This window comes from Vipera ursinii (genome assembly GCF_947247035.1).
Source record: "Vipera ursinii genome assembly, chromosome: 2".
In the NCBI taxonomy this organism is placed as follows: Eukaryota; Metazoa; Chordata; class Lepidosauria; order Squamata; family Viperidae; genus Vipera; species Vipera ursinii.
The window spans coordinates 17865605-17885639 of record NC_139513.1 but is presented as its reverse complement, the minus strand read 5'-3'; the positions used below and the strand labels follow the sequence as shown (position 1 = coordinate 17885639).

The following is a 20035-nucleotide window of genomic DNA, read 5'->3' as shown; positions in this document are numbered from 1 at the left end:
GTTGAAGTGAATCACTGCCATCATTAAATTAGTGACACGATTGTTATATAAATCTGGCTTCCCCCTTGACTTGACTTGTCAGAAAGTCACAAAAGGCAATCATAGGATCCCAGGACACTGCAACTGTCATAAATACATAAATACACGCTAGTTGCCAAGTGCCCAAATTTTGAACCCATGACTACGAGGATGCTGCAGCAATCGTAAGTTGTGAAAAATGGCTACAAGTCACTCTTTTCAGTTAGGGTGAAACTTCAAATGGTCACAAAACAGTTGCAAATTGAGGACTGTCTGTATTTTGCTCCATAACAAGCCGCTATGGCACAAAGTTTAAAGTGCTGGAATCAGAATGGGAGCAAGTGAGAGGATAATCTTGGCTCTGAGTCAATCCTTCTCTCTCAGTTGAAAATCCATTGTGGTCTAAAGGTGAAGGTGCCCGACTAAGCATAGAGAGACCAAGGTTGTTCTTCCTGGCCAACTATGGGACCAGTCTAGAAAGAGTGCAGAGAAGAGCAACAAAGATGATTAGAGGACTGGAGGCTAAAACATATAGGGAACGGTTGCTGGAATTGGGTGTGTCTAGTCTAATGAAGAGAAGGATGAGGGGGGACATGATAGCAGTGTTCCAGTATCTCAGGGGTTGCCACAAAGCAGAGGTAGTCAAGCTATTCTCCAATGCACCTGAGGGCAAGACAAGAAGCAATGGATGGAAACTAATCAAGGAGAGAAGCAACCTAGAACTAAGGAGAAATTTCCTGACAGTGAGAACAATCAACCAGAGGAACAGTTGTGAATCCTCCAACACTGGAAGATTTTAAGAAGAGACTGGACAACCATTTGTCTGAAATGGTATAGGGTTTCCTCCCTGAGTAGGGGGTTGGACCAAAAGACCTCCAAGGTCCCTTCCAACTCTGTTATTCTATTCTATTCCTCCCTCTCATCTCAAAAGTTGATGTGGTCTGGTGAGGAATGTGTGGGGAAACCCAGGTTGTAAGCTGCCCTCAACAATGGAAGCTCTGAGCTAGCCATCTTTTCATCCAACCGATCCCACACGGTTATTGATGTGGGAATAAAAGATAGGAGGGAGGGAGGCCACCTATGATGCTACATATGTGATAATACATCTAGCTACAATATATTTGGAAAATTATACAAAATAATAGACCACTTTATAGGAGCTGGGGTGGCGCAGTTGTTAAAATGCAGCATTGCAGGCTAACTCTGCCCACATTCTGGAGTTCGATTGAAGGCTGACTCAGCTTCCATCCTTCCAAGGTCAATAAAATGAGGACCCAGATTGTTGGGGAATATATGCTGATTCTGTAAACTTAGTGAGGGCTAAGAAGCTTAGAGAAGGCTAAGAAACTTAAGAGAGGCCGGTAAAGCACTGTGAAGCGGTATATAAGTCTAAGTGCCATTGCCATAACCAGTTTTCATGCTGGGAAAAGGTAAGGAAAAAAAACATGTATTCATTACCCTACTAGGTTACATCATCAGTGCTAAAAGGAAATGGGGTTTGCTCTCTTTTTATATACAGTACTAGGAGCTTGGTGTGTCAGTATTGGTGGGAGAGGTCTTGATAGTTTCTTGATCAGGCTGTTGTTTATGGTTTGATTGCTTCTCTGTGTTGGTAGTTCTTTGATTGGGGTATTGTTTACTTCTTGATTGCTGATCTGACATTAATCTTGGTGTTCATCTCTGTTTATCAGGGAGTTGGTTGCTAGTGAGGAGCTGTTGTGGTCTTTTTATTACCCTTTTATCTTTTCGATTGTCTCTTTTGAATGTTATGTAGATGTTGTTTATCTCTGTGTATCTATTGATGGCTGATTTGTCTGAGTAACAGGCTTCCAGGAATTCTCCAGAGGTTTTGGTCTAGGATTCTCAGAGTTTCCCAATTGAAGCTATAGTTAAGTGTGTCCGTGTGATGCGCAATTTTTTTTAAAATTCCATTTATATCCCGCCCTTCTCCGAAGACTCAGGGCGGCTTACAAGCTTAGCAGTAGCCTTCATTCTATGTATATGCCTGCTTATTAGGGCTTTCACACACACCCCCAAGCGGCATTATTACAAAGTCAGCTTAATTGCCCCCAACAATTTGGGTCCTCATTTTACCTACCTGGGAAGGATGGAAGGCTGAGTCAACCTTGAGCCTGGTGGGATGCGAACCTGCACTAATTGCAGGCAGCTGGTGTTACTTAAGGAGGCATTAGCCCACTGCTCCACCAAGGCTCTTAATTAATTAATTAATTAATTAAGGCGTTTTCATCCTGTCTCCAGACTGCTAGCTGCAATTGATGGATGCCCTCTGCTAATCTTCTGCCCAGTTCTCCAAGCAGACTCCCACCTACACTAGCAGGACAAGCCACTTGTGTATAAACAGAGAAAACCACCAGGTCTCGTGAACACCTCCCATCAAACCCCCTGAAGGGATTCACCATGTAATAGATGTCAGTGACGGTATTTGATCCAACGGGTTTCAGTCCAATTCTGAGGGTATCTCCAATGTTCAAGCCATAACTTTGGGAAGTTTCAATGATCAGATAGTTGCCTCCGGGGGACTTGGTGGGTTTGGCGGTCAGGGTTGCTTCTGCTGGACTCTCTCTTCCCGCTGTTAGCTGTGGGAAAAACAAAAACAGTCAGGCTGTTTTATAGACACATAGACAAAGGGGAATCAAGAGCAGACGTATTGATTGTTTGTTGGTTTCTGGGTTGGGAAAGTGCCATGTACAGCTAGTCTTCGACTCATGGCCACAATTGAGCCCAAAATTTCTGTTGCTAAGCAAGACAGGTTAAGTGCCTTTTGACCCATTTTATGACCTTCCTTGACACAGTTTTTAAGAGAATCACTGGCTTTGCTTGCCAGAAGGTCTCAGAAGGTGATCACATGACCCCAGGACTCTGCAACCATCATAGATACATGCCAAATGCCCAGGGTCTGTAATTTTGATCACCTATTCATGGGGATGCTCCAACGGTCGGGAGTGTGAATTGTGGTATAATTCACTTTTTACCGTGCCATTGCAACTTTGAATGGGGACTACCCATACGGCATGTGTGTACAGTATGCATATCTGAAATGGTATAGGTCAGGGGTAGGCAACCTTGGCTCTTTTATGACTCGTGGACTTCAACATCCAGAACACCTGAGCCAGCCATGCTGGCTCAGGAATTCTGGGAGTTGAAGTCCACGAGTCATAAAAGAGCCAAGGTTGCCCACCCCTGGTATAGGTTCTCCTGCTTGAGCAGGGGGCTGGACTAGAAGACCTCCAAGGTCCCTTCCAGCTCTATTCTATTCTATTCTATTCTATTCTGTTCTGTTCTGTTCTGTTCTGTTCTGCTCTGCTCTGCTCTGCTTCTATTCTATTCTATTCTATTCTATTCTATTCTATTCTATTCTATTCTATTCTATTCTATTCTATTCTATTTCCATTTCCATTTCCATTTCCTATTCTATTCTATTTCCATTTCCATTTCCTATTCTGTTCTGTTCTGTTCTATTCTGAAATAAACCTCCTTTTGGTTACCAATGACGGATAGTCGCAGATACAGAACTGGTATTATACACATTAGAAAACGACAACATTACATTACTTTTGGACATAACCGCCATTCAAATTGAGGCACTTCTCGTAACGTCTTACAAGGTTTGAAATTCCTTCCGCAAAAAAATATATATATGTCTCCTGCCTGGGAATGAAACCACCCTGTAGCAGCATGGTGAAGTGCATTGTCATCATCAAAGCGGTGTGACACAAGCCACTGGTTCATTTTCAATTGATCTAGCAGACAGGTCAATTGCAACTGTCTTTCTCCCACCCCTCCTCTCCCCTCCCTTTGGATGGGTGGAGCAATACCGTGACAGTGACTGAGGAAGACCCTTGACCGACGTTGATTCTGTAGCTCACGATTCCCTGCTTATCGGTATTCATCTGTTGATCCATGGGAGATGCTGCCCCGGTTATTTGGGTTCTGAAGTGGACTGGGAGGTTGGGGGCTATTGAGCCATCCGGCAGAGTGATTCGAGCCTTGAGGAAGTGGAAGAAAACCCAGACAGTTTTTATTAATAATGATAAATACTCTGAAGTTTTAGAATTCAAACAAATACCTGCCACATAAGAGTCCAGACATAGCAAGTCTTGATAAAAAAGACAAAAAAGTCTAGATAGTAGACCAGACATGTCAAACACACGGCCCGGGGCCCAGATCCGGCCCATGAAGTGGTTTCATGTGGCCCCCGAAACCACCCTGGAAACAGTGAGGGAATGGTCCCCGCTGCCTTGGCCCTGGCCCAGAGACCCTCCTTCTGCCAGAGACCCCCAGATCTGTCCCACTGCTGCCCAGGCCCCCATAGGCACTCTTGATGCCAATGATGTAGAGCTGGCCATACCCACCCAGTAGGCCATATGCACTCCAGCTACGCCCACCCAGTAGGACATGCCCACCCTGGCCATACCCACCTGGCCCCCCGAGGGCAACCACAATGCTGATGTGGCCCTCAATGAAATTGAGTTTGACACCCCTGTAGTAGACATTGCAATACCTGGAGACAGCAGAAAAAGAAGAGGAATAACTGGAGAAAAATCACAAAATACAAAGACCCTCAAATGGAAGTAGAATGACCATGGCATGAGAAAGCAAAGATAGTACCAATAATAATAGGGTCCTTGGATAGAATCCCAAAACATCTGGAGAACCATTCGAAGACCACCGGCATTGACTAAAGCCCTACCAGTCAATTTCAGAAGTCTGCTTTTCTTAGAAAGGCTTACATCCTGCCACGATATCTTTAATGCCATCAAACAACAACATCTGCCTAGCCCAGGTCCTGGAGAAATACTTGGTTACTGGATAAAAATACTAAATCCAGTTTAAACCTCTGGCTGACTGTACTTCCCGTCATAATAATTCAAATGTATTGGCTGCCCAGTGAAACTTTATGGGTTTTAATTGCATACCTACAGCTGAGGCGTGCCACATATGCACAATTGCAATAATGAACACATTCACATGGGCAGATTGATCTGCAAGAACCCGCTGAGAGTTCTGGATTGAGGTGGGGTAGAAATATGGGCAATAAATCAATAAAAATAGATGAATGAGTTCCATACATGCTCCCTCATCCACAGAGCGCTGATTTGGACTTACAGATTTTGGTGAACTACATCTCCCACAATTCTCCTCTTATAGGTTGGGGAATTGGGATTAACTCAGCTAAGTGTGGATTTTTCTCCAATTTGTGAAAAGCTGTCTGATAATACCAACTCCAGTAATAAGCAGGGCAGGGCAGAAGCCCCTTAAAAATGCAATTCACCCCTCATCTCCCCAATGGATTCTGGCCCACTCTTTAAAATCTTTCCACAAACAGCCTGAAGAATTTCTACAGCTTTCCAATTGCATTTCAGATGATCCATTACGATGGTTCTGCTTTTAAAGATATGTTTCACCAAAACAATGACCTCTGGTGATTAGAAGCTGTATCTCTAAAACCCCAAAGAGGTGTCGGATTCACACAACTGACTTGCCCAGGATGCAAATTCAGCCCTGACCAGTTCTTGAGGAAAAATAACTTCCTGACAGTTAGAACAACTAACCAGTGGAACAACCTGCCTCCAGAAGTGGTGAATGCTCCAACACTGGAAGTTTTTAAGAAGAGACCGGACAGCCTTTTGTCTGAAATGTTATAGGGTTTCCTGCCTTAGCAGGGGGTTGGACTAGATGACCTCCAAGGTCCCTTCCAACTTCTTCTTCTTCTTCTTCTTCTTCTTCTTCTTCTTCTTCTTCTTCTTCTTCTTCTTCTTCTTCTTCTTCTTCTTCTTCTTCTTTTCTTCTTCTTCTTCTTCTTCTTCTTCTTCATCATCATCATCATCATTATATTATGATGATGATGATGATGATGATGATGATGATGCACACATTGTCCTTACTTGTCTCCAGCCTCTCAAAAGTTTATTTATTTATTTATTTATTTATTTATTTATAGGATTTATATGGCCACCTACCCACTCTCAGTGACTCTGGATGGCTTACAAAAGTTGACATCCTTTTTTCCTGTGTTTTGTTTTGTTTTTTTACTCATGCCACCTTAGGGTTTACCTGATTTACTGAATTTAATTGCAGACAGACACTTCTGATTCAATTAGTTCAGGGGTCTTCAAACTTGGCTCTTTTATGACTTGTGGACTTCAACTCCCAGAATTCCTCAGCCAGGGGTGCCTGGCGGAAACTTAACCAAAGGTGGCATTTCTACTGTACACTTTTCCCAAAAGGTTTCCACAATTTTGGCCACTACTGTACATTACACACAGCAGCGTCAAGCTGCTGAAGTGTGCAAAGCCCTGAGTTTGAAATTCAGAAATGTGAAGGACAACTAGAATCAACAGGCATCCGTTCTCTCCACCACACTTCTCAAGATGGAAGATGAACACGGCAAAAGAGAAAAGAAAAAAAACCACCACAGCACATACCAGCACTTCGTACGGAGCATTGGGCACAAAGTAACGTTTGGTTTTTGACAGGTCCACAGAATAAGGCGATGATATAAACTTCACTGAGGTGAGTTCTTGTTCCTCCAGTTGTCCACCTAGGAGAATGAGGAAAAGGTCAACAAGCCACTCTTAAACTTAACCAAGTTTTACAGAGATGCTGTAGTCTCAGGTGAGAGGAGAAGCAGCCCTTTCGGGGGGAGGTTAACAAATCAGTAACATGTACAGATAGTCCTTGACTTCGTTCAGTGACCATTTGAAGCTACAACAGCACTGGAAAAAAGCGACTTAGGACCATTTTTCACACTTACAACTGTTGCAGCATCCCCCATGGTCACATGTTCAAAATTTAGATGCTTGGCAACTGGTTCATATTTATGACGGTTGTTGTGTCCTGAGGTCGTGTCATCCCCTTTCGTAACCTTCTGAGAAGCAAAGTCAAGGGGGAAGCCATATTCACTTCACAACCGTGTTACTAACTTAATAACTGAAGTGAGTCACTTCGCCACCATGGCAAGAAAGGTCGTAAAATGGGTCAAAATTCACTTAACCACCGTCTCGCTTAGCAACGGAAATTTTGGGTTCAATTGTGGCCGTAAGCCAAGGACTACCTGTATTTGTTTTGTTTTCTGATCAGAGTTCAGGCTGGCTGGATTTATTTATTTACCGTATTTATTTATTTATTTATTTATTTATTTATTTATTTATTTATTTATTTATTTATTTGGTTTATATACCGCCCTATTCCCAAAGGGCTCAGGGCGGTTTACAAGGCAAAATTTAAAAACAATCCAATATAAAATTAAAATAAATTAAAATAAATTAAATTAAGTCTAGCCACAAAAATTAAATCACAATTTAAAAACATTAAACCCCTCAGTCCAGACCAGATAGCTCAAAGAGCCAGGTTTTTAGGTGTTGTTTTTTTTAGGTTTTACGCAGTGGAGGCTTAAACAAAGTGTATTAAACAAGCCCGAATTGATGGAGTTTACATATCATGCTCAGCTACAAACTCTAGTTTATAAATCACAGTGGCCAGGTTCATCCCACACTCCCAACTCTCAACCAAATAATCACATAATGAGGGTGAGGGTTCGTTCTACGAGCTTGTGGGTTGGTTTCTGAATGTTTCATTACCAGGCTTGGAGACATCTTCAGCAGAGTTTAGGGAATGTCCAGGTCAGTGTTCTTCCAACGTCCACAACTAGGCTGCCAGGCACTAGCCCAGGGGTAGGCAACCTCGGCTCTTTTATGACTCATGGACTTCAACTCAATTCCTGAGTCAGCATAGTCCATGAGACATAAAGGAGCCGAGGTTGCCTACCCTTGCACTAGCCAGAGGGACAGAATCCATTTTTGGATTTTTGGCATCCAAAAATGACTCCAGACACAGCAAGTTCCTTTGGCTAGTGCCTGGCAGCCTAGTTGTAGACGTTGGAAGAGCACTGACACAGATGTCCCCTAAACTCCGCCGGAGATGTCACTAGCCTGGCAACGAAACATTCGGAAACCAACCCACAAGCTCAGAGAATCAACCTTCACCCTCATCCGACACCCAAGCTACAGATATTTGCCACTATTACAAACCACACAATGGTTTAGCAGAGGGTACGAGTCCCCGCTGTGAAGGATAAAAATGAGATGGGGCAGTTTAGGTTTTCTGCCTGAGCAGGGGGTTGGACTAGAAGACCTCCAGGGACCCTTCCAACTCTGTTGTTCTATTATTCTGTTATGTTCCTTGTTCTTAAACTTATGGGCTACACTAACATTTATTACTCTTGTTTTAAGACCAGCCAGGCCTTGAGATCTAACACTGAGCTCTAAGCCCTCTCCTCCAATCACAGTAAAGCTAGGTGTCCTAAGTAATAAGGTTTAACAACTGACAAACGAGTCTCTGGCCTGTTTGTAGATCACTCCTTGTCAGTAGCTTATGAAGCCATCATGTTTCATTTCGGTAGGCTGCTCTCCTTTCATTAAACCAGGAAGTGAAGGTGGAATAATTTCCTTTCTGTTCCCTCTCTGACAGCGCAAGTAAATCAAGTAAACCCTGACAATACAAAGCCCCAAAGAGTGGATTCACCTAATACCACCTGACAGCATTTATTCTCACATGTGTTGGCTGAAAAGTAATATAAATTTCACACAAGCGAAGGGAGAGTCTTCCTTCCCACCATCAAAGCCTTGAAAAGCATGAACGATTCCAGCTTGTGTGGAATATGAAACCCCCCTTCCACCTTTATTTCTCCTTTATTGGTAGGCACCCTTCCACGATCTGATGTACTCAGGATGTCCGGTGCAAACCTAACACATCTGGCAAAAGACCAAACTGGAGAAACCTTTTTTATATTATCAAACTTACTTGCCGTCTCTATGACAGAGGCTGCGATGTAAAGGGATGTTCCAACAAGGTCCTGCAGGGGGTGCCCCACTTTCTCAGCGAGGACGCTGCGTTTCAAGATCAGCGAGCCCTCGCCATCCTCGATCTGAAACAGGGCAAATTAGGAAGGCGTTAAGGTCTAAAAATTTTTTTTTTAAAAATCACATCTGCTGTATGCCTGTTACCATAAATCCCATTTGCTTATTCTGTGATCGAGAAATAGGAGGTTCAGCAAGGGGGAAACCTAAACAGAAGCATCCAAATTTTGTGAGCATGGGCCCAGTCTGTTTCGTGCGATTGCTGGCGAGTTAGTGACTTCAGGACTCGCTCAGTTCCAAGTACAGAGTTCTTGTTCAAAGTGATTATTTTATTTATTTTATTTTTATTACATTTATATCCCGCCCTTCTCCGAAGACTCAGGGCGGCTTACAAGCTTAGCAGTAGCCTTCATTCTATGTATATGCCTGCTTGTTAGGGCTTTCACACACACCCCAAGCGGCATTATTACAAAGTCAGCTTATTGCCCCCAACAATCTGGGTCCTCATTTTACCTACCTCGGAAGGATGGAAGGCTGAGTCAACAGGATTTAGCCTGAATTTGTTTTCACATTCAGATGTGGGGCATATAAAGGTAAAAGTTTTCCTTGTCCAGTCGTGTTCCGTTCTAGGGGGCGTTGCTCATCTCTCTTTCTTAGCTGAGGGAGCCAGCATTGTCCAAAAACGCTTCCGTGATCATTTGCACAGCATGTTTATACACCAAGGCCAGTGGTGGGATTCAAATATGTGAACAACTGGTTCTCTGTGTGGATGCCACTTCCGGAAGTCTGTTCTGGGCAACACAAAATTAGCTACCATTTCTGCCAAACTGGTGCGAACTGGCTGAATCCCACCACAGACCGAGGCACATGGAACACTGTTACTTTCCTACTGAAATGTTACCTATTTATCTACTTGCATAGGCCATGGTGGCGCAGAGGTTAGAATGCAGGCTAACTCACTGCTCACTCCAGGAGCTCAATTCTGAACAGCTCAAGGTTGACTCAGCCTTCCATCCCTTCCAAGGTCCATAAAATGAGGAGCCAAATTGTTGGGGGTGGAATATGTTGACCCTATAAACTGCTTAGAGAGGGCAGTAAAGCACTGTGAAAGGATATATAGGTCTAAGTCAGTGGACCCCAACCTTTTGGGCACCAGGGACCGGTTCCGTGGAGAAAGGTTTTTCCACGGACCAGACAGTGTGTGGTTTTGTGTGCTGCCTGCATCCCATGGATGGGGCTTTGCTTGTTTGTGCGGACCGGTTGCTGGCATGCCGCGGCCCGTTTCTGGTCCACCGACCGGGAGTCGGGGACCCCTGTTCTAATTGCTATTGCTATTGCTATTTGCATGCTTTTGAATTGCTAGATTGGCAGGAACTTGGGTAAGAACGGGAGCTCAACCCATCCTATGATGCTTGGGTCTCAAACTGCCAATCTTCTGGTCGACAAATTCAGCATCTGAACCACTAGGCCACCCTGCTGGTGGATACAGTATATAGGGCGTATGCTATAAGGCAGGGGTCTTCAAACTTGGCCCTTTTAGAACTAGTGGACTTCAACTCCCAAAATGTCTCAGCCAGCCATGCTTCAGAGTTGAAGTCCACAAGTCCTAAAAGGGCCATGTTTGAAGACCCCTGTTGTAAGGGAAAATATTAAAGGAAAGATAAAGATGAGCAAATACATTACTCTCACTACTGAATGGCTATTGAGTCATGTGCAAAACATGCACTATTTAAATCAAATAAATAAATAAAAATAAAACTATTACATTTGTCCCATCCCTGTCCAAAAAATGCATTCGTCAGGGAAGGATTTATGAAACGTTGGAGCCGTAAAATGAAATCTGATCAGCTCCTACCTGGTTTGGCTTCAGGAAATCATTAAAAACGGAATTGTTTAAGAAGACCCTTGATTTATAGATGTTGCCATCTATTTTTTATTGCTGTTTGGTTGATTTTTTTTATGATTTTACTTGTGGTTTAATTTTTGGGGAGGTTAGAGGGGAAACTGCTGAAAGTTTATTGATTGTAATTGTATCATGGACATTTTTTTTGTTTCTGATTTTGTAACCTGAAGTCCCTGTTTGTAAATTGGATGGCTATATAAATGTATTTAATAATTAAATATTAAATAAATAAATCTGCTGAAAGTTTTTCTGTTGCAGGCAAGCAAAAAACCTAAAATAAATTAAAATAAAAAATAATAATAATAAAATAAAGTGAAATAAAAAATAAAAATAACAAACAATAAATAAAATAATAAAATAAAAATAAATAACAAAACAGAACAAAACGAAACAAAACAAAATCTCTGTTCCCTTACCGGGATTTGATGTACTAGTCCTGAGATATAGACCTTTTCCTTATTCTCACCAATCACACCAAAGCGCACATATGCTATGCCGGTGACCCCTTTCCCATAGAAAAAACTGTTGGGGAAGCCAACAAAAGGGGGAAAAAATATATCACATGATTAACTTAGGAATAAAAGCTGTAGATGACCAGAAAAAAAATTCCTCCTGCTGCAAGCTTCATCTAATCCACAGCCTGAAATGATCTTTCTGATTGATTATGTCCCATCAAGGTGATTTTATCTCTTAGCAACCACGCAATTAAGATTTTCTCCATGAGGATCTCTGCCTCACCTGGTCCTTCAGGTCTTGGGACTGTGTCTCCATCCCCACTATAACTGAGTCTGTCCTCCACACACACCCCACCTTTGGTTGCTCTCTTCTTCTCTTCCCTTCTACCTTTCCCAGCATTACAACCTTCCTCCTGGAGAGTTAGAATTAGGCCATCTGGCTGCTGGTAATGTTTTTTTAACCAAACAATGTTATACCACATTCCCTTTTGCAGTATAATCTTTAATCTACCCAAGAACAAGACACTAGAAATATTAACCTTCCCTTCTCTTCTATCAATCCACACACCTTCTTCCTTTCCTTTCCTTCCCTTCCCTTTCCCTTCCTTCCTTCTCTCCCTCCCTCCCTCCCTTCCCTCCCCTCCACCCTCCCTTTCCCCTCTTCCCCCTTTCCTTTCCTTTCCTTTCCTTTCCTTTCCTTTCCTTTCCTTTCCTTTCCTTTCCTTTCCTTTCCTTTCCTTTCCTTTCCTTCTATTCTATTCTATTCTATTCTATTCTATTCTATTCTATTCTATTCTATTCTATTCTATTCTATTCTATTCTATTCTATTCTACTCCTTTCCTTTCCTTCCCTTTCCCTTCCTTCCTTCCTTTCTCCCTCCCTCCCTCCCTTCCCTCCCCTCCACCCTCCCTTTCCCCTCTTCCCCCTTTCCTTTCCTTTCCTTTCCTTTCCTTTCCTTTCCTTTCCTTTCATTCTATTCTATTCTATTCTATTCTATTCTATTCTATTCTATTCTATTCTATTCTATTCTATTCTATTCTATTCTATTCTACTCTACTCCTTTCCTTTCCTTCCCTTTCCCTTCCTTCCTTCCTTTCTCCCTCCCTCCCTCCCTTCCCTCCCCTCCACCCTCCCTTTCCCCTCTTCCCCCTTTCCTTTCCTTTCCTTTCCTTTCCTTTCCTTTCCTTTCCTTTCCTTTCATTCTATTCTATTCTATTCTATTCTATTCTATTCTATTCTATTCTATTCTATTCTATTCTATTCTATTCTATTCTACTCTACTCTACTCTACTCTACTCTACTCTACTCTACTCTACTCTACTCCTTTCCTTTCCTTTCCTTTCATTCTATTCTATTCTATTCTATTCTATTCTATTCTATTCTATTCTATTCTATTCTATTCTACTCTACTCTACTCTACTCTACTCTACTCTACTCTACTCCTTTCCTTTCCTTTCCTTTCCTTTCCTTTCCTTTCCTTTCCTTTCCTTTCCTTTCCTTTCCTTTCCTTTCCTTTCCTTTCCTTTCCTTCTATTCTATTCTATTCTATTCTATTCTATTCTATTCTATTCTATTCTATTCTATTCTATTCTATTCTACTCTACTCTACTCTACTCTACTCTACTCTACTCCTTTCCTTTCCTTTCCTTTCCTTTCCTTTCCTTTCCTTTCCTTTCCTTTCCTTTCCTTTCCTTTCCTTTCCTTTCCTTTCCTTTCCTTCTATTCTATTCTATTCTATTCTATTCTATTCTATTCTATTCTATTCTATTCTATTCTATTCTATTCTATTCTATTCTATTCTATTCTATTCTACTCTACTCCTTTCCTTTCCTTTCCTTTCCTTCCCTTTCCCTTCCTTCCTTCCTTTCTCCCTCCCTCCCTTCCCTCCCCTCCACCCTCCCTTTCCCCTCTTCCCCCTTTCCTTTCCTTTCCTTTCCTTTCCTTTCCTTTCCTTTCCTTTCCTTTCCTTTCCTTTCCTTTCCTTTCCTTTCCTTTCCTTTCCTTTCCTTTCCTTTCCTTTCCTTTCCTTTCCTTTCCTTTCCTTTCCCCTCTCACAATCCACTATAAGACCTATGATGTTGTCATTGAAAAATCTGAGAACCTTCTGACCTATTTTGCATCTGTTTTTTTCCCCCCTGGGCTTCTAGTGACAATGGCAATTCAGCTCCCCAAAGGCAAAACTGCCTTCATTTCAGGCTTGCAGTTGTCGGTTGCCTTATTTTGGATTGCAGCTATCTCAAAGACTTTAGCAGGTTTCAGCAGTATCACGGTTAATGAATCCACTGAATAAGAATGAGTTGCTTACTTAGCCTGAATATTAATTTGCAAGTCAGGTGTTTGCTGTCCGGTGACCAGGATGTATTTCTGTTCTGGGACAATCTTCACTTCGAAATGAGGCAGGACTGATGAGACAAAAGAAGAGATACAAATTGGAGCTTCACCCACCACCACCTTCCAATCTGTATCTTTGATTAGCTTAAAAACAATATCATGCTCCCGTTTCTGTTCAAGCAGGAAACAATGCCCTAATCCAGGGGTGTCAAACTCAATTTCACTGAGGGCCGCATCAGCATTGCGGTTGCCCTCAAGGGGCCAGGTGGGTGTGGCCTGGGTGGGCGTGGCCTACTGGGTGGGCGTGGCTAGAGTGCGTATGGCCTACTGGGTGGGCGTGGCCAGCTCTACATCATTCGCATCAAGGGTGCCTATGGGGGCCTGGGCAGGAGCGGGACAGATCTTAGGGTCTCTGGCAGAAGGAGGGTCTCTGGGCCAAGGCCAAGGCAGTGGGGGCCGTTCCCTCACTGTTTCCAGGATGGCTTCGCGGGCCGCATGAAACCACTTCGCGGGCCGGATCCGGCCCCCGGGCCTTGTGTTTGACATGTCTGCCGTAATCCATGGACCATCAAGGAAAAAACCACACACACACACACTCACACACACCAAATAACACCGGCAGGGCAAGCTACTGTATGCAAGCAGAGAGCAAACCTCACACTCACTAGCACTGATGACGTTACCCAGTCAGGTAATGAAAAGTCTGCAAGCAAAAACAATCATGTTCAGAGAGCATCAAGGTCTCCCTAGCGCAGTCTTGGGCTACACATATTATCCGTAGCAGAACATCCAGATTCAACCAAAGTTTCATTCCATACAGCATTAATCTTGTGAATTCTCGGGCTTCCTCCTTCCATTATATATTCAAGATGGACAGTATTTAATATTCTATTGTTATGTATATGTAGGGGTGTGGGTCTACACATATTTGATTTGATTTGATTTATTAAATTTATATGCCGCCCTTCTCCTTAAGGACTCAGGGTGGCTCACAACAATAAAAATTAAGAGACATAAAATACAAAAATTAAAAAAAGAATTAAACAATGAATATAAGAAATACGGGACAATTTAGCACAATAAAATCCAAATTAAAAACCAGGGTCAGTCCAGGCCCGCTTGTTGGAATAACCATGTCTTCAGGTCACGGTGGAAGGATCGATGTTGTTTATAGTATGTTTTAGGTGTGTGTCATATATGTATTTCACTTTGAGAGTGGGCAACTAAATTTCATTTTTGATATGTGCCGTTGTGCCCACAGTAAAAAATGACAACAAAGACTATCTTATCTTATCTTATCTCTTCTTTAATGAAAATGTTTAATGAAAAAGTTTAACAAAAAGAAGGACTAGGGGTGACATGATAGCAATGTTCCAATATTTGAGGGGCTGCTACAAAGAAGAGGGGGGGGGTCAATCTATTTTCTAAAGCATCTGAAGGTACGAGAAGAAGGAACGGATGGAAATTCATCAAGGAGAGAAGCAACTTAGAATTAAAGAGAAATTTCCCGACAGTCAGAACAATTAACCAGAGGAACAACTTACCTCCAGAGGTTGTGGTTTCTCCAACACTAGAGGGTTTTACGAAGAGATTGGACAGCCATTTGTCTGGATTGATATAGGGCCTCCTGCTTGAGCAGGGGGTTGGACTAGAAGACCTCCTAGGTCCCTTCCAACTCTGTTGTTTTGTTATTCTCTTCTACTGGGACAGCACCATTTGCTGGCTTCGTACGTGGGGCAGGATAGGGATTGCCAGTGTGAGCCATAGATTTTATGGTGATACAGTTTTCTGCCAGCTCAGGGCCTGGGGGGGTTAGCAGAGCACTTTAATGTGCCATTAAAGTATATTTGGGAACAGAACTAGGATGCCGCTATCTCAGAACATACCATATTTTTTCACTTCAAACTCCGTGGTCGTGTTAAAGCTCTGCCCATGGGCAAAGTGGGCCGTGATGGTCCAAATGCCAGGCCTGAATAGGAGAGGAACAAGAACAGAAGGAAACCTTAGTTGGTGCACAGAAATTGCAGGGTCTGAAAAATCACACTCCCATGCTGCACAGCAAGAGGGCCAAAGCAGATACGCAAAGTCTGTTTGTGCTGCTGGCTAGAAACCTGGTAGAAGGTAGTCCTTGACTTACATTCATCATTGAGCTTGGAATTACACCAGCCCGCCGCTTGCACGAGTTGAGCTGTGTGCTTGTGCATGCATGCTGGCCCACCGCTCGTGAGGCCCAGTTCCAAATAGGCCACGGCCCAGATGTGGGCTGCGGCCCAGGCAGTGCTGGGATTCAGCTGGTTCCCACCACTTTGGCAGAACCAGTAGCTAATTTTTTGTCGCCCAGGCCCAGGACGAACTTCTGGAAGCGGCATCCACACAGAGAACTGGTTGTTCACATATTTGAATCCCACCACTGGGCCATAGATCAGGGGACCCCAAACTATTGGCTACCTGGCCGAGTGAGTGGCCGGCTGGTGCATGTGTGTGCGGGCGTTCACAGCCCCACTCGCAAGAGCGTTGCCATGAGTGTCACAGGCATTCATGGCCCTACTCATGCAAGCAACGGGTGTTCATGCATGTGCACCCACACATGCTTGCATTCACCCCCACACACACACACACAAAACCAGCCCTTCTTCCCCCCCCTCCCCTTGCTCCAGGCCGCCAACCCTGACCTAGATAACACAAACACTGGGAATTTCCCAAACTCGGGTAGTCTTGTGACAGTGAATCTGAGTCTGTTTCTCCCCATCCAAGCCCGAAAAGTCTCCTGGCATAATAACTAGAATGCCAAATTAAATAATAGACTTGGTTAAATACATCTGAAATAATTGCACAGTTAGGACTGTCAGATCAGAGTAAAAAAAATAATCCAATTTCACCCTTCAACATCACTGCATTTGGGTTTGGGGAAAAGCTGAAAGTATCAATGTTTAGTGAAACTTACTCAGCAATGTCAGGAATTGAAAGATGGTCATTTATGACAGTTTGAAGTGCGCTCCGTTCAATTTTCTTGACCTGAAATCCCCGTGGATTCTGAGGGAGTGAAACAGGAACACAGTGAGTGAATTTCATAAAACAAATGGTGTTAAAAGTAGCAAATTTCCTCACGTATAATGTTCCAATGAGTGTATGTATATCTGCTTCACTGCATTTTAATTGAGCCACTTGCTTATTACCTTCACAGTGATAACAACGAGATTGTTGGTTGGACGTAACTTGTGATCCAGAGGGAAGACTCGGAAGTTCACTGGAATAAATGAAGGAAAGTGGAGGGTGAGAGAAAGAAGGAAGCGAGGTGGTAAGGCAAATCCAAAACCTGCCCCACAGGGTTGTTGTAGTGGGGGGAATAGGAGGTTGGGATCATTGAAGCCACTCGGAGGCTTCAACTGGTCCAGAATGCGGCCGCGCGAGTTGTATTGGGGGTCTCCCGATACTCCCATGTAACACCTCTACTCTGCGAGCTGCATTGGCTTCCAGTTGCCCTCCGGGTGAGATTCAAGGTGCTGGTGATGACCTATAAAGCCCTAAATGGCATGGGTCCGGATTACTCACCGGAGCACCTGCTGCCGGCATCAACTTCCCTTTGTCCAGTGCACTCCCACAGAGAGGGCCTCCTCAGGGTGCCGTCGGTCAGAGAGTGTCGGCTGGTGACCCCCAGGGGGAGGGCGTTCTCTGTGGGCGCGCCAGACCTTTGGAACTGTTTACCGGTTGAGCTCCGGATGGTTCCCGACCTTCGCTCCTTCCGCTGTGACCTGAAAACTTACTTATTTGAACAAGCCGGCCTGGTCGGATGGGTTTGGGGTATTTTAATATTAATTTTAATTAATTTTTATTGTAATTGGGCTTTATATTTAATTTTATCTTAACTTTTTGTATAGTGTATTTTTATTGTATTCATTGCCCTGTACACCGCCCTGAGTCGTTCGGGAGAAGGGCGGTATAGAAATTTAATAATAATAATAATAATAATAATAATAATAATAATAATAATAATAATAATAACAACAACAACAACAACAATAACAATAACAACAACAACAATTATTATTATTATTATTTTTATTTTATTTCATTTTAATTCCATTTATATCCCGGCTTTCTCCGAAGACTCAGGGCGGCTTACAATTTAAGCACAAACCAATGTGCTTAGCAATAGCCTTCATTCTATGTATATGCCTGCTTATTAGGGCTTTCACACACACCCCCTAAGCGGCATTATTACAAAGTCAGCTTATTGCCCCCAACAATCATTTTACCTACCTGGGAAGGATGGAAGGCTGAGTCAACCTTGAGCCTGGTGGGACTCGAACCTGCACTAATTGCAGGCAGCTGGTGTTACTTAAGGAGGCATTAGCCCACTGCTCCAACCAGGCTCTATTATTATTATTATTATTATTATTATTATTATTATTATTATTATTATTATTATTATTATTATTATTATTATTATTATGCACTGTATGTACACCACCTTGAGTTGACCTGGAGATTCATTGATGACAAACAGGGTAAACGAAAAGAACAGAGCCCAGTGTATGTGAGGAAGGAATAGGAGCTGGGCTCACCCTTTTGCCGGGGTGTGTAAATGGGCTTGTCCGTCTGTAGCAAGAGGTACCCTTCTCGGGCGCTCCAACGCAGGTTGAGGGTTTGAATGTTCCTGGGGGTGTTGAGCTGAGAACTGTAGGCCACAAGTTGGATGTAGCGGTTTCGCCGCTGGTTGCTCAAACCACAAAAGTCAAAAAGGTTCTGGGTCACCTGTACGAATGGAAAACAGTTAAGCCAGAGAGTGAACGAAGCTTTCTGGAAGCAAGAGAACAGATAACATAGAATTTATACATCGTCAGAGAAATTCTGATATCAAAACCAGGACCCAGATTGTTGGGGGCAATTAAGCTGACTTTGTAATAATGCCGCTTGGGGTGTGTGTGAAAGCCCTAATAAGCAGGCATATACATAGAATGAAGGCTACTGCTAAGCTTGTAAGCCGCCCTGAGTCTTCGGAGAAGGGCGGGATATAAATGGAATTTTAAAAAAAACAACGAGGAGAGGGGCTTTCCCCACTATTTCTGTTCCTTCTGCGTGGGCATCGCGTGATAAGCAAAGCCACAAAACCTTATAAAAGGATATTTCATACTTTCGCATTACCACCTTATTCTACTGCACCAAAAGGAGTCTGAAGGCAATGCTTTTCTTTTTCCCCTATCTATCCTACCCTTCTCTCTCTTCTCCTTTTCCTCCCTTATTTCCCTTTTTTTTCCTTTCTACTTCTGTATTTTATATTTTGATAAACTAATAATATAATAAAATCCAAGGAGTAAATTGCAGTGTTTCCTATACTGTAGCCCGATCTTTCTCAACCTTGGTGAGTGTAAGCTGTATGGACTCCCAGAATTCTCCATCCACCTGGAGAATTTTTTGTTGCTACACAAGACAGTTGTTAAGTGAGTTTTGCCCCATTTTACGACCTTTTGAGCCACGGTTGTTAAGTGAATCACTGTAGTTGTTAAGTTAGCAACATGGTTGTTAAGTGAATCTGGCTTTCCCATTGACTTTGCTTGTAAGAAGGTCACAAAATGTGATCACAGGATCCCGGGACTGTCATAAATATGAGTCAGCTGCCAAGCATCCGGATTTTGATCACGTGGGATGCTGCAATGGTTGTAAGTGTGAAAAACCATCATAAGTCACCTTTTTCGGTGCCATTGTAACTTTGAACTGCTGTAAGTTGAGGACTACCTGCACATCATCCACATTTACAGTGAGGGATCCCTGTTTCTGAATGTTTTAAGGGTTAAAAATCCATTAGCACAGTGAACAAACTTTTAGACTCAGAGTGAGGACAGTCTACTTCCTGCTTGGCAGCAAAATGGGTTTTGTTCACCCTAAAGAACCTTGCAGGTGTGTTGCCAGAGTTCAGTGGGAAAATCCCTTTGTGGATTTTAGCATCCTGGGAAGAGAGATAAATCCCAGTGTAATAATCCTCATCTACAAAATACACAGTTAGACAATAAAACCATTCAGAAAGATGCATGATATCTCTGTAAATGGCTGTTAGCCTTCGTGTGAAAAGCAGAACTTTCCCCCTTATCACCGAACGGTGATCACGATGTCAATTTTTATTACCCCTTTACAGGAACTTCTGGCTATTTCAGGCGAGTGTTTCTCTTTTTCACGTTTCCCAGACGTTCCCCCCAGATGTCCAATATATCCTTTTTTCCCATCAACTTCCTCCTTCAAGTTCTGCATGGCCATTCAGGCTGGTACAGCAATTTTGTCTTGTCAGCATCCAATCCGGAAAACAACAACAGATCACAGTTCCATTTCTGCTCCTCTGCAACCTGTGTCTTGTTGGCCTCAGCACATTATTTCACAGACCGTCTTAAGAGCAACATCTGATCGCTTGGCAAGCTGGTGTTTTCAAAAGTCCAGGAAGAACCTTACTGAACTC

At 43.0% G+C, this 20035-nt stretch overlaps 1 protein-coding gene across 1 annotated transcript in view; it reads right to left on the bottom strand.

Moving 5' to 3' along the window:
• The window catches only part of LOC310636105 (complement C4-B-like), an 89136-nt gene that overhangs the window by 55186 nt on the left and 13915 nt on the right, over positions 1-20035 (bottom strand). Inside the window, exons 3-12 of the mRNA XM_083355632.1 lie at positions 18153-18342; positions 16764-16834; positions 16532-16620; positions 15474-15556; positions 13562-13658; positions 11217-11322; positions 8842-8965; positions 6465-6580; positions 3855-4025; positions 2436-2615 (exon numbers count right to left, since the gene is read on the bottom strand). Coding sequence (XP_083211758.1) covers positions 2436-2615; positions 3855-4025; positions 6465-6580; positions 8842-8965; positions 11217-11322; positions 13562-13658; positions 15474-15556; positions 16532-16620; positions 16764-16834; positions 18153-18342 — 1227 coding nt within the window. The remainder of the gene's footprint in view (positions 1-2435; positions 2616-3854; positions 4026-6464; positions 6581-8841; positions 8966-11216; positions 11323-13561; positions 13659-15473; positions 15557-16531; positions 16621-16763; positions 16835-18152; positions 18343-20035) is intronic.